At 39.9% G+C, this 14,926-nt stretch overlaps 2 protein-coding genes and 1 long non-coding RNA gene across 3 annotated transcripts; all 3 read left to right on the forward strand.

Annotated features, from left to right (window-relative positions):
* On the forward strand, positions 1-2,202 carry LOC145549963 (uncharacterized). Its single transcript, XR_014085765.1, has 2 exons — positions 1-168; positions 518-2,202. It is a non-coding gene; the product is annotated as an uncharacterized LOC145549963 (long non-coding RNA).
* Positions 2,203-3,435: 1,233 nt separating this feature from the next.
* yipf6 (Yip1 domain family, member 6) lies at positions 3,436-6,793 on the forward strand. The gene is made up of 2 exons (XM_008398622.3): positions 3,436-4,225; positions 6,131-6,793. Exons 1-2 carry the CDS (start codon positions 3,887-3,889, stop codon positions 6,476-6,478), a joined length of 687 nt encoding a protein of 228 aa, XP_008396844.1. The 5' UTR covers positions 3,436-3,886; the 3' UTR covers positions 6,479-6,793.
* A 113-nt stretch (positions 6,794-6,906) lies between these two features.
* LOC103458072 (uncharacterized) lies at positions 6,907-13,069 on the forward strand. The gene is made up of 4 exons (XM_008398625.3): positions 6,907-9,570; positions 10,032-10,235; positions 11,195-11,405; positions 12,645-13,069. The coding sequence occupies exons 1-4, from the start codon at positions 8,865-8,867 to the stop codon at positions 12,895-12,897; spliced, it is 1,374 nt and encodes a 457-aa protein (XP_008396847.1). The 5' UTR covers positions 6,907-8,864; the 3' UTR covers positions 12,898-13,069.
* The last annotated feature ends 1,857 nt before the right edge of the window (positions 13,070-14,926 follow it).

Consider the following 14,926-nt stretch of genomic DNA (forward strand, 5'->3'; position numbering starts at 1 on the left):
GACCCCGCATTGGCTGCTCCGGCGCAGGAAATATGGCGGCCATCTTGGAGAGGTCGTCCCTCCTACTTTGCTCAATCAAAACAGCAGATGATGACTCAGCACTGAGGGATATTGTTGTTCGGATCTATGGATTATTGATGTGAGGGCTCCACAGACAACATTTCACAAGTAAGATGGACATATTATTGTGTATATATTGTGATTAGAATATTACTTTACTGTATTTATGTCCACCAAAGAGATACCAGCTAATATTAGCTACAGTGCTCGGTGTAATACGCTATGAAGGCTAACTGAGATCCTGTAAATCTAAAAAAATGTATTATTCTCTAACATTAACTTAGATTATCTGACACAAGAGCCTATATTAGAAATGAAACAATGTAACACATATTATAAAACTTATATTATGTGTTATAACATTCACCAGCAAAGTTTACACAGGTAAAGACTATTATTTAAATGTAATTCTTTCACTAGTAAGATACATCCCAAATCTTCCGTTTTTGTTTTGAAGGTTTCCTAAAGACACGATGTGAGGAAGAAGAGGGAGAATCTATAAAGAGAGACGGATTCACTGCAGGATGAATCTCACATCGGATTTTGGACTCAATCTCAGCTGCTGGATCTCTGAAGCTAGAACTAGTCGGCTGGAAAACATATCTATATACGTACGTACACAATGTACATACGTACACAATGTATGTATGTATGTATGTATGTATGTATGTATGTATGTATGTATGTATGTATGTAAACATACTGTTGAGGAAAAATGACTATTTTTAGTGTTTAACACAGTTTAAACCTTTTAGAACGAATTTCTTAATCTTGAACAGGTTTGTGTTAGTGATTTAAAACCCGAAGAACTATTGCTGGGTTAAGTATTTAAAGTACAAAGGAGAATAGAGGATCTGCAAGAGAATTTCGGCTCAGACCCCTGGAGTCTTATCATTAAAGACAGGAGGTCATAAATTAACATATGCAGGGAGGTGGAGGACAGCATCACTTGAATTACTGTGAGAAAGGGAACTTTGGTCGGTTCACGTAACCAGGATAAGAAGTCTTCCAAAACTAACATCTGACATGGTGCAAAAAACTGAATATAACATAAAATGTTTTAAATCACTAACATTTAATTTGTAAGACATTTTTCTTAGTTATTAATAACATGTTTTGACTGAAAATTCTATTATCTTGTTTTAGAATTAATTTAGTTAATGATGAATGTATTTGAAATTGTATTATTTCTGACTATATTAGAATCAATTGAAAATGTTTTTAGTATTAGAAAATACTTAGGTTTATGGTGAATGAATGTCTTAATTCTTATTTGTTTCTAATTCCTAATTAGAAACAGGAATTGTACTTCATTATTTTCTGTTTATTATCTATTGCTTTTGGTTTGATATCAGGACTAAACTTTGGAGATGCTGAGTGCAGAAGAACAAATTGGGTTTTTGGAGGACTTTATATTGAATTAAAATAAATACAGTATTAAAGGTTTGTTCCTGGCAGAGCAGAAGAGAAACCAGAATTTCACAGCTACCTGAGGTTCATTCATCTGTTTCTCTTTGCCCAGATTGCTGTAGAGCCGGATAGTGTTAAGAAAATACATTTAAAATAAGTTAGTTTTAGAATTTATCATGACTTGATTGAAATACCATAATTATAGTTTTAAAATTTATAACATATTCTGACCTATTGATATATTTTACTGTAGTTAAAGCAGATGGTTTGCCAAGATCTCTGATCTGCTCTTTGTCTGTCTGGAAACAATCAGTAGGAAGTTCTAGCTTTTCACACTGATCTGTGAAAGACATAAACCACCATGAATTCGGAGAGTCTGCTTCTACCTTATTTAACAAAAGGTGTTTGATCTTGTGAACAAATTGCGGGACTTTTTCTAAATTTAAAAGGGCCAGAGATGTCTTCCAATTGGTCAAGCAGAGATACGCCTTATTTGAATACATTAAAGAGGAAAACACACCTACAGGTATAAAAGTTTGTGCACAAGGGAAACAATTCAGAAAAAGCTGATTTATTTTACTTCTGCACCAGCTCTTTCTCCAAGGACGTCCTTGATATTTTCTCTGTCTTCTTGTCTCAAGTAACAATGTTTGTATCTGTGTTTCTTCAGTTTCCTGTACTATCTTGTACTTTCTTCTGATTGGATTAAATTCTGTAATTCTGTGACGTCAACACGCATTGTTGTGTTTTTGTCCCCACACGTGGCCACGCGAGAGAACCCGGGATCAAAAGAAGAATCAGAGCCAGAGTTTTGCTAAATTTAATTGTAATATAAAAATTCTTCCTTAACAATACATACATACATACATACATACATACATACATACATACATACATACATACATACATACATACATACATTATTCAGTATTAATCATTATCTGTGTCTGTATAGTTATATAAATATGTATTGATATTACTAAATAATTTATTAAATAAATTATGAACGGCTGTGTGCTTTGTAATATGCTCAATATCAGAATATCCCATTCCTATTCTATTGTTATAGCCACTAAGCATATTTAAATATGCTGAACTATGTATTAAAAACATACTTAAATAATACAATTGTTTATAAATGTAGCTTTGACATATGTTTGAATATGGTTTCCAGTAACAAAAAAGCGTGTTACGATCGATTAAACGCGCTGATACGTCATTTTGCCTGCTAAACACATAACGCTGAGTGGAGTGGTGTACCGCTCCAAGATGGCCGCCCTAAATCTCGTCAGCTCCAATAGGCGAGAGCGGCCATGAGGCGTCTATCCTTATATTATGTCTATGAGTCTACGTATTAATTTCTATGACTGTGAAAAGAGTCTCCAGAAAAACTTCCGGTTCAAAAGTAAAACGAGCTGTAGTCCAATCAGCGATTTCTTAGGTCTCCCACTGGGACCTACCTCTTCCGTTTTGTTATTGTTGTGTTTTCGTTAATGTTGTAGTGATTTTGTTAATGTTGTAGTGCTTTGCACCTCAGGGCCACCGTACAAATAGGATGAGGAGCAGCACTGTCAGAGATGCAATAAGTTAAATTTAATTTAGTTTATATTCAATTTAAAATTGAATAAAAGAGCTGCAGATATGAAGAAAATTGCCGACAAAACAATGTAGTTTGCTCTGATTAACCGCCAAACAATGACTTGTTTACAGTAATAGCAAACTAAAGCCATTTATAAATTTACAAGCTACATGTCATGTAAACTAAAAACATGAAGTAATACATCAGCTTATTGAACGCCAGGTGTAAAATAAATTAAATAAAACTTACCGTAATCTTTGATTAAATAAAACACATGAAACGAAACTACCACAAGTCGGATGTATTTAAAGGTAATCTGCTGAATAAGCAGTATGTGATGTAGCATCATTGTGCGCATGCGCATTACCACAATGTAGGAGGGATTCATGGGTAGCACAGATAAACAGAACACTTGTTTTGGGTGGAAGGAGTCAAGCGACTACCGTCAGAGCGGGGTCGGGGGGTTGCGACGTAATTACTTTAATACGGAAGTTTACGGGAAAATGCTAATACGAGAGCACGCCGAGACATAATGGTAAAATACGGTAGTTTCCCGGCCAAAACGGGAGACTTGACAGGTATGAGTTGAACAGTAGCACCAATACTCGAATGCACCACAAAACGTAGTGCGGAAGTCACACGTTTTCAGCTGACGTAGTACGGAAGTAAACAATCCTCGGCATACGTGGAGTGAGGTTCTTGTCAGTTCAACGCCTGAAATTCATTGTTTAATAGAACAGTAGCTCATTTAGTCACTGCTGTGGTTTCCATAAGTTCAGAGAACTCTACTTGCTTTGAGTGAACGTGGTGTTGGCTATAAAATCGATTGCAAAATAGATGGCGTCGGCTGAGGAGGCCAGTAGGCCGTTTGCTGGGCTGTCAGACGTCTCCATATCGGAAGAGATACCAGTGGAAGGAGATATTGCCGTCCCCGTCGGCCCATCCACAAGAGACGATGAGTTTTCCACACTTGACGAGCCGGTGAAGGAAACTATTGTGCGTGACCTCCGAGCCGTGGGGAACAAGTTCATTCACGTGCTGTATCCAAAGCGGAGCTCGGCTCTGCTGCGTGACTGGGACCTGTGGGGTCCGCTGCTGCTCTGCGTCACGTTGGCTCTGCTACTTCAAGGCGGCGCGGCCGACAGCGATGACCAGGGAGGACCGCAGTTTGCCGAGGTAACCAAACTTTGTCAAGCATTCAATCAGTCAGTTCTAATATCTGAGTTATAAATCTTCTTGGCCGTTCTCCATATGAGGGGATGTAGAGGATGTACATTACCTCAGTTATTTATGTATGAGGCTACTTTGTTGAGACTGCAACTAATTTAAGTTTGAGCTTCGTAGAAGTTCAGACACGCACCATGTCTGCATGCCTGAGAGGAATTATGTCAGTACAGTTTGAAATTGTGACGCTAATGCACATTGTGAATAAGTTGAACATGTTCCAAACAGAGCAGAAGTATATATACTACCACCATGGAAGATTTTCTCACTGTCAGTTCATTGTTTCATTATAATCACAGCAATTTACTGTAAAGTATTTTTTCCTGTAGAGGGGTTGTGTGATCTCCAAGTTTCAGTCTGATTTCTTTAACTGCAGTAATAGAGTCAACTCATATTCAAATACTGAATTTTTGGAGCAGGATTTTTCACCTTGTCCAGGCATATCAATATTTTGATTAAAGTGGTTTATCTCATCAAAGTTTGTGTTTTAGCAATGCTTTGGGACGTATCCACACAAATTCATTTCTGAACTCAACTTTGGTAAAATGATTAAGGTGCTGGTAGAATAACCAGACCAACCAAAGCTTCACCAGGACTGTCATTTGGTGCTTATTTTCTAAAGGGAGTTTTAAAAAATGGCATTCTCACTGATTCAGTTCAATTAAAAAATTATTGATTATTAGGTGATTAAAAGTAATCCAAGTTGAAAAACAAATTTGTTAATTTAATTGTCCTGTTTTCACCAGGTTGGTATCATTATTAGGTCAAGCTGCATTCCAAACAGAAAACACTTTGTCACAAAGAATTTTATTTTCAAACATTTATTTTTGATTTGTGTAGATTGTCCGTCATCCAAGACAGGGCAGTCCTTGTTCTCAAACAGAAAGCAGCTGGACTTCTTGTCTTGTTTCTTTAAGATGTTTCAGTTCTCAACCATAAGGTTTTCTGACAGGTGGATCTAAAAATTCTAATATTGTGACATAGTTGAATAACTTTTGTCACTCATAGTGTGGACACTTCACCCTGAACTTGAAGCAACATGGATTCAGTGCCTCTCCACTGTCTCCAGACTTTCATTAAACCCCCCAAAATGCATCTTGCATGTGCACACCATGTAAGATCTGATGCTCAGAACCCGTTGGTGGTTCGAAGTACCCAATACAAAAAACATGACTTTCTAAAACTGACAGCTTTCTATATTATAACAAGAAAAATGTATCTACTCTGCTCACTCTGGAGCTTTCTGTTTCATCTGTTTAAAATCAATGTAAACTGTAGGTATCATCACCTGACCTATCATGCAAGTCAAGCAGGAGATTTTTTTAGTAAGTAAAACACTGATATTGGAAGTAACTGCTAACGTCTAGTCCCATCCACCTTCACTAGTGGCTTCAATAGAACTCAGTCTGTATTCTATATGGTCTGATTTGGTTAAAAAAGTTCCTTCTTCTCAACTGATCTTCCCAGTCAGGCAGCCAAGGACAGGAAAATTCAAATGAACAAAATGCAAATTAAAACAGTGCTGCATCTCATACTCACCATACATATGATAAAATACAGTAGAAACTTTTCATGGTACTGTGTGTGTAGACTTGTGACTAGCCATTATATTGCTACTCACTATCACAAAGACTGTTACAAACAAAAGTTTGACTATTAGTCAGCATACGATTAAAAGAGCAAAAAACAAGAATTTGCTAAAAGGGGATTCTCTAATTTTTTCCAACCACTGCTTCCCTTTTTTTTTTTTACAATGTAATGAAGGTAACCATGGAATGTTGTTTTGAATGTAATTCTGAGTTTACAAGTTTTCCAATAACTGACAACTGTACTTTTTCAAATTGTCTCTCATCCCAGGTCTTTGTCATCATTTGGTTCGGCTCTATTGTCATCACTCTTAACTCCAAGCTCCTGGGTGGCACAATCTCTTTCTTCCAGAGCCTGTGTGTTCTGGGATACTGCATCATGCCTCTGACAGTGGCCCTCATAGTGTGTCGGATTGTCCTGCTCAGTGGTTCAGGGAAGGTGAGCTTTGCTGTTCGACTGGGAGTGGTGACCGCATCTTTTGGCTGGTCTACCTTTGCTTCTACGGCCTTCCTTGCTGACAGCCACCTCACCAACCGCAAGGCACTTGTGGTATATCCAGTGTTTCTCTTCTATTTTGTGATTGGGTGGATGATATTGACATTTTCACCAGGAAACTGACAAGACTATTTTTGCTATGTTGGGAAGAGAAACCTGAATTTCCATATTTAAACTTGGGTGACTACTGAGATATTTCAAACTTCCTATTCCAAACTTCTTCTAGAAAAAGTTAAAACAGCTTCAGCTAGAGAGAAGTTCATGGATGTTTTTTTCTTATTTCTGTTTGCTGTCAAGCATTACATTTTCCCCTTCTGTTTTGTAATTAGAGGGATAAAGAATGTTTCCCAGTATCAGCAGTCCACTTGACACAAGAAGTTGTTTTTATGACTGTTCAACATTATCATTAAAATACATTGATAAGTTTGGATGAAATGATGGTGTGTCTCTGGCTCAATGTGTTGCAACATTTTATTGTTTTCATCTAGAAGCACCAGAGCTGCAACAGAATTATGGTTTGTTGCAAACATGTTATTAATTGTTTTTATTGTATGGGGTGCATTCTTTACTATCAGTATAGTTTCAGATGTTGGTATTCTAAAAGCCCACTTTTAAATATGTCACCCATGAATGCAGTGAATATAGAGATATGCACTGTAAGGCTCTAAAACAAATCTTTAAAGCCTTAAGGTGCTTTAAGGCTTTAAAGCACCTTAAGTGAATTTTAGTTAAGTGCATCACCACCAGGTGGCTACCCACACAACGTTTCATTCTATTCTCTAAATTACAGTTATTGGTATAAAGATTAGGCTTTTTTTTTGTTATTACAACATTTTTAAGTTTCACTTAAAAATGTTAATTACCATTTTGACAGTCTGTCACAGTGGAGAGAGCTCAGCCAAAAAGTGAAACTCTAGATTTACCGGTCAGTCTACCTTCCTACCCTGATCTATGGTCATGAGCTTTGGGTCATGACTGAAGGAACAAGATCATGGATAAAAGCGGCCGAAATGAGTTTCCTCTGTAGGGTGTGTGGGCTCTCCCCTTAGAGATGGGGTGAGAAGCTCAGTCTACTCAGAGTAGAGCTGCTGCTCTTCCATGAGGAGAGGAGCCAGTTGAGGCTCGGGCATCTGGTCAGGATGCCTCCTGGACGCCTCCCTGGTGAGGAGTTCATGTCCCACCTGAAGGACACTGAGAGGAACCCTGGAGGGACTACGTCTCTCAGCTAGCCTGGGAACGCCTTGGGCTTCCCCAGAGGAGTTAGTGGCTGGGGAGAGGGAAGTCTGGGTCTAACTACTTAGGCTGCTACTCCTGCGACCTGACAGTGGACAAGCGAAACAAAAATGGTGTATGGACTAAAAACATTAAAAATGGAGATGATTTTTAGAAAAGGGCATTTGTGAATAAAAATATAGCCTCTGGATTAAATCATTAATATCTTAATTTCACTCTCCATCCCCTTAAAACAAAAGGTCACCTTTTATTATACCAAAACTCAAAAGAATAGATTTCTTGTACAAGATCCAGTTTTAAAAATATTTCTAAAAACATTTATAAAGTTGCAATTTTAAAAAAAGTGTCTCTATCTGCCACAAAATGCAGGAGTTTATATTGAATTTCTTTTGCAGAAAGTTATTACAGGGAAAAAGTCATACATCATTTTGAAATTCATTTCTTAATTTTTGTGTGAGTGGAAAAGAAAGGTATATGGTTCTTATTTAGAGATATGATTCTTAAATGTTTTCTTCTCGGGGTAGAGGGGAAATATTTAGGAGGGATTGCTATGCTGTTTAATTGAATGTTTGTACATTTTAATATTTTTTTGACAAAATCATCATATTAACATATACAATAAAAAAAATTGCCATTAAAAATATGGTGAAGTTCACAGAGCAAGCCGTCTGTCTCAAAAAAAAAAATTAAAACGTAAAGAATTGAAATAATTTTTTTTACTTTATTGTGAATACATCAAATTTTGCTCTATTTTCAACAAGTTGTAGCAAAGTCCATTTGAACAGTCAAATATCTCATTTAATGACTTTGGAAAGCAAAAATACCTATGCTGTACATTTTAAATCGATTATTTATTTTACTTGTGTTTTTTAGCAGCATAAATGCCTAAACACTGATCGGTCCGCCATTTTGGATGTCGAAGTTTATCTGCAGGGCACATGGTCCTAATTCTCAAATTTTTGCACGCTTGCACACTCGAACCCTTGTTCACTTCGAGTACACACTTCATAGAGGGGCGGAAGGTACAGTGCCAGTACTGGGACCGGGGCGTATTCAACTCTCCAGGTCGGACCCTATAGGATGCTTGCCGCCGGACGGTTCTCAGTGTAACGCTAAAAGAACTCGATCGTCTTCCGGTGTAAACATAAGGCTGCAGTTGGAATAAATTCGCCGAAAACTTCAAAATAGCGACCCATTAAAAAGCCTAAAATTATTAACAGTATATTTACGCACTAGGTTTGTTGATTGTTGTTCTACACGCTGAGTGCATGAAGTAATGGAAGGGCCACCGCAGCTACCACCTGAACTTTGGGTTTATGTGTTTAGCTATCTTAGCACAGAAGAAAAACACACGGTTCGCTCCTGCTGCAGGCACTTAAAGAAGCTTATCGACCACCCGTCCCTATGGAGGGACTACACTGTGGTGATGTCCGAACTTCGCCGCTACACTTACGGCTTCTGGCACACATTGAATTACCGCAAGCTCACCCGGGTGGCTGTGCGACACCTGCGGCGGAAAGAGTGGCGACGTCTGGTAAAGTTCCTCCCGTCGCTCACGGCCATAGTATTTGTAGATGGCGGGCGACAATATAAAGAGAAATACATGGACAACCTGGCCCGATTTCCCAACCTACGTGACCTCGGGGTACGAAACGCTACTTGGGATGAAGCGTTGCTTGGCCACAGCCTAACGCAGCACCTTCAGCAGCGCCTCACACACCTGAGCGTGTGCAACGTGCGGCTGCCCAACACTGTGGAGTTGATCCAAACTGTGTCCCAGCTGGTCAACCTGCGCTTCCTCCTCTTCCACCAGCAGAGTGAGGGTTATGGGCTGGACACGGTGAGGCCTGTTCCCCGCAACGACTTCCACGCCATGTTGCTGAAGCTGAAGAAACTGATCCACCTTTCCTGGGGGATGAAGGGGGAGCCGCCAGAACCGCTTCCTGACGACTACCTGAGTCCACCGAACCCAGAACAGCCAGGTGTGTCTTCTCCTTCTACCTGCTGCCATTGCTTCTCAAGTGACAGCCCGAATTACGGCCAGTCCCGTTTAAATAGCGTAAATATACTAATTTGGAGAACAAGCAACATACACAAACGGTCTGCGTCAGAAGGAGCTTCGTTTGGGACAAACGGTCATATTTTCCCTGTATTTCCTTCACAATGTAGTTGTTAGGACACAGGTTCAAAACTTCATCTTTATCAAACCAGAAGTCCACCTCAACATAACATCATGGCCACTGCTGTATTCATTTTCACCAGATAGTTGATGGACAACAATAACAGCCGAGTGGCAGTTTTCTAGATTTTCCAGCTGGAAATGCATAAACTATCACTTTGCTTCAGTTATTTCAGTTTATAAAAATTAGAACTTCTTAACCTCTCATGCAATCCAGTGTTAAAGCCATGGATCTGCTACTTAACGTTTTCCTTTCTGCTGCAGGAATGTCTTCATACGGTGGCCCGGCGCTGACCAGCCTGGAGCTTGTGGACTACCCAGAGACTATCCTCCCTGAAAATGCTCTGAGGAGTCTGACCTCGCTGCGGTCTCTTGCTGTCCGCTACAGGTACATCAGAGAAGGGATTGAGTGTCGACTCAGGTCCTGGCTGACCCCTCTGCGACAGTTGGAGTCACTCACCATCATTGGTGAGTTCTGCTGCTTCAGCATGTTTTACATTCTGTAGTTTGTTTATGCTGATGGATAAATCACAAGTACACAATATTAAAATGTTCTTCAAATACATTTTAATATAAAATATCTAAGATTTTAATATCACATTTTTGTAGCTTGCTGGTCTGGATCATTAGGATGTGAGTTAGCATAGCAGATAACAAAGCTAATTCTCATTGGGGAATTTTCATCAAACAGCATCAGTCATTCTTCCACTAAAAGTAGGATGTGATGATATTTAGAAACATATAATTAGATTAATCCTAAACTGACTCCTTTCTTTTTTTCTTCATCAATACTGTTTGAGTTTGACCTTCTTGCATCAGCACCAGGTGGTTCCACCCTCAGTGTTTGTAGCATAAAGACAGCTGGAAGGTCCATCACTGTGTTCCTGGCTGCCATTAAAGAACACACAGGTTTTGTCAGGTCATTTCACACAAAGAGAGCTAAGCTTGCATCATGCTGTATAGATCCCACGTCTCATGTTGATATAGTGGACTTGTGACAGTCCAGATGTCAGCCTTGCTAAAACACATTTGTTGTTTCCTAAAAGCCGTCACTCAGAACAGTTGCAGCCACAACAAGGAGCATGAGGAGTTTGAAGCCTCAAGTAGAGAAACACCAGGCCTCAGTGCTAGTAGGTGACCTGGAAGCTGCAGCCTTCAGACATCAGACACCTAGAGGAGTGCAGCTCAAGTGGAAACAACCAAAGTGAATCAGGCAAAAGGGAAGTTCTTTAGAATCATGTGCTGATATTATTTTTGGTTAGATGCACAAAAACACAGAGCTTATCCAAAATCTGGTGCTTTCATATAGTTTCCAGTAACAGATGAAAGTCCTGTTGATGGGAGATTTTAGAATTTGATGTTTTCATTGAATTTGGTACTATCAGAATGTGTTGGTTCTGAGAGGAATTGTTGTAATATTTCTGAAGGTGGGAACTCCCTTGCTACATACACAACCACCATCCCTCCCAGTGTGACCAGGCTGACACTGCGAGTAGCCATAACTCTGAAAGACATGGACTCCATTGCTCCTAAAGTTCCAGGACTGGAGCACCTGGACATTGAGCAGAACCGTTCCAGTGGAAGCCTCTGCAGACGGATCCCAATGCTATTTCCTCATCTCAAGACTCTTAGGATACGGTGAGTGGCGACATTTGGACACTTGTTACTGGAATGCACACTTCACTAATGTTTAGGTTAGATTTAAAGATAAAATCATTAATATGTTGACTATTGCTACATTAAAATTATAGTTTTATTCACAGAAAAAATTTAAGAAATCCTAAAATCATATTTTCAAGGTCTGTGACTGTTGATCACAATTAAAGGAATTTTAAAACTTAACATCATTTGTCAAAAAAGACAATTGGAGGACTTCTAAAATGGCCTTTGTGAGCTTTCATCATGATATAATGTTTCCCCCATCAAAAACATACCTGAGCTGTTGCTTTGATTCTTTCATGCATGTTTGAGAAATCTTTGAATCTCCTGTGGGAACCATTCTGAGTGCTTAAATGCTTGCTCTCACAAAACCATGTCTATTTCCACTAAGCTCATTCTCTAAGCAAAGTCACAAAGCAGCCCTCACCTCATTCACTCCTCCAGACTAGCGGCAGCAGCAATTAGCAGACGCCTTATGGAACTGGGAGTTTGTTGAGCTAATCATACAAACTGCTTCTCATTTCAGCTAAGAATGGTTGGAGCGCATAATGACGAGCATTATTATGAACCCATGCTAAAGGTTGAGGAGCTTCTTAAAGAGACAGAGCCCCAATTTGAAGGCATCAAATTGCAAAGTCAAATTTGTTTAATGTCTGGTTTAATATAGCATTTTATAGCAACTGAAGATAACAGTTACTTGCTATAAAATAGCATTATGTTCTTGGAAACACACAATACTGCCCCTTTAAGAATTTTGAAGTGCAGCAGAAAGGTATAACTTTTCCTCAAATGAACATTTCCATTACAATCTTTTTAACTGTGACATTTGATGACATCCATCCATCCATTATCATACAGAGGTGCTGTTCCTGTCTCCAGCGGTTAATGGGTGAGAGGTGGGGTCACCCTGGACAGGTAACCAGACCATGACATGTTGATGACGACATAGAAAAATCTTCCTGTGATCAAAGCAACAATACCAACGGAGCAACAGTTATCAGGGGTCAACTCAGTAACCCCTATGATCCAGTATCTGCCTCAATCACTATCACAGGTCATTGTGGACGACCTATGACCTTTCAGTGCTGTGAATTGTGCTTTGACCCACAATTCAGTGCCTCTCACTGTTTTAGATGTGATCTGAACAATCCCTAAAAAGTGAACAGCTCTGTTTATTTTCTTCAGCCTTTAACATGTTTCCTATGTTCTCATGTGCAGATTTTTCCGGCGGGAGCCAGAGAAAGATCTCCTTAGTCTCCACAAACTGCGACACCTGGTGCAGCTGGAGCTCCTGGTTGAGCGCTCCTTCATTCTGAGGGATTACCTGAACGGCCACCCGTGGCCCAGCCCCTGTGTGCAGGAGCTCATTAATGAGCTTCGGGATCTGTCAGAGAACAGGATCACTGTCATCACCACAATGCGCCAGAGAAACCTTCTAAGAGAGTGTGACTGTTTGTGGGAGGGGGACTGATCTGCTTTACATAGGGCAAGACGAGAAGGTACACGGTTCATAAGTGCAATGCTCAAGGACAGAGTCAAAACAAAGTTCAGAGGTTAAAGCTGCAGTGGTTGCCAATTTTCCTAAAATGAAACATTTGGATTCTGTATGTACGCATTTCTTAATAAATTGACATTCATATCAATGGCTGAGGATTCATAGTGACCTTTTAGCTGATTAAATACGCCTCTAACAGGTTTCTGTGACTGTCAGAAAAGTCAAGTGGTTCTGGGACTCAAACTCTAAAATCCACAGCTTTCCCACATGGAACAATGCAGCAGAATTCTTGTGTATAAAAACCTGGGATAGGTGGGAACTCTAGTCACACGACTCGAACTTGAGTTGATTAATATTAAGACTTTAGACCTGACGTGAAAAAATGGTTCAGACTTGGATTTGAACCTGTTAACTTGAAAATACTTGATATTTTACCCAAAATATAAAGTGTAAAACACATTTATAAAGTCTACCCACTAATTCATTACACTCAGTCATAACATGTTTTTCCGAGCCACATATAGACACATGAGCTCCAAGATGCTGACCGGTGTGCAGCTGCGGCAGAGACCTGCTGCTGCAGCTGCAGCTGCTGTGCAGATGTTACCATCATGGCAGCAAACCAGCAAAAGGCAAAGAAGGTCACACAGTTCTTTCCCCCAAAATGGACGATTAATGCTGTTGGATGCTGTAGTGTTAGCTACATGATGACTAACTGATGCCATTATTCACATTAAGCTTGTTATGAATGGGCTACTAGTTTTGTTTATCTATGTTTGTATTACTGTTTACATTTACTTGAGTAACTTTTTGGGAGAAAAATGTACTTTTCAGCATAGTTTTACTGCACTTTACTTTTTTCTTTTACTTGAGTAATATTATTGCTACTCTTGAGTAGATTGATTTTGCATTTAAAAATATTTCAGATTGAAAATAGTACATTTCTGCAACATATGAGCTAATCCTTATGCAAATTTGAGCATAACATTTTATACATGTCACTGTTTCTATCCTTGTTTATTTAGTAATAAGCACAGCTATCCTGTTCTGGAGCCGGGCTGCATATCAGAAAGCAGGTTCTGAACCTGAACTCAGGGTCCAGATGCATCAGAGGATGGAGGGTGTATTTGAATCAGGCAATTATATTGACAATAGATTGTTTACTGCAGTCAGCGCATTAAGTCTACTGTTTTTTTTATACTTTGTGTTCAGCTGCACATTTTATCAATATTTGGAATAAATATGGATTTTAAAAACACATGGCTTATTTACATTTAACATATAATTGCGACATGTAAAAAAAAAAAGGAGGGGTACTCACAGTGGCGCAAAAAGTGGGTATGCAACGCACAGGGGCGCCAAAACCCCGTCTGGAGGGGGCGGCGCGCCGATGATGTTTTCCCAGACACTTCAGCCTTACGCTCGCGCACATAACGAGGTAAAAGTAGCAAGTTTTCGAGTTTTACCCTGCTCTCACATCACATGTCTCCACAAAGTTTCTCTGCACTGCAGTCTTCAGCTCAGCTTCCGCCCTGCAGGTCAGGCCCCCCCCTCTGGGTTCGATTCCCGGCCCCGGTCTTTCTGCATGGAGTCTCCATGTTCTCCCTGTGCATGGTGGGTTTTCTCCAGGTACTCCGGTTTCCTCCCACAGTCCAAAAAACATGACTGTTAGGTTAATTGGCCTCTCCAAATTGCCCCTAGGTGTGTGTGTGTGTGTGCATGGTTGTGTGTCTCTGTGTTGCCCGGCAACAGACTGGCGACCTGTCCAGAGTGACCCCGCCTCTCGCCCGGAACGTTAGCTGGAGAGGCACCAGCACCTCCTGACCCCACTGAGGGACAAGGGTGTAAAGAAAATGGATGGATGGATGGATGGATGGATGGATGGATGGATGGATGGATGGATGGATGGATGGATGGACCTAACTGATCTTTGCAGTTAGGCAAACCTGGAAAATCAGTGCTGCATCAAAAACTTTTTTCCTCCCACTGTAAGAGGTTATACAAC

The sequence above is a fragment of the Poecilia reticulata genome, chromosome 22, assembly GCF_904066995.2.
Source record: "Poecilia reticulata chromosome 22, P_reticulata-male-v2, whole genome shotgun sequence".
NCBI classification, from domain to species: Eukaryota; Metazoa; Chordata; class Actinopteri; order Cyprinodontiformes; family Poeciliidae; genus Poecilia; species Poecilia reticulata.

Excerpts from the sequence above, each read along its gene's own strand:
- yipf6 (XM_008398622.3), top strand. The coding sequence starts at position 3,887 with ATGGCGTCGGCTGAGGAGGCCAGTAGGCCGTTTGCTGGGCTGTCAGAC. Across the intron at positions 4,226-6,130 it reads GAGGACCGCAGTTTGCCGAG|GTCTTTGTCATCATTTGGTT; the intron begins GTAACCAAACTT and ends CTCTCATCCCAG.
- LOC103458072 (XM_008398625.3), top strand. The coding sequence starts at position 8,865 with ATGGAAGGGCCACCGCAGCTACCACCTGAACTTTGGGTTTATGTGTTT. Across the intron at positions 9,571-10,031 it reads ACCGAACCCAGAACAGCCAG|GAATGTCTTCATACGGTGGC; the intron begins GTGTGTCTTCTC and ends TTTCTGCTGCAG. Across the intron at positions 11,406-12,644 it reads CTCAAGACTCTTAGGATACG|ATTTTTCCGGCGGGAGCCAG; the intron begins GTGAGTGGCGAC and ends TCTCATGTGCAG.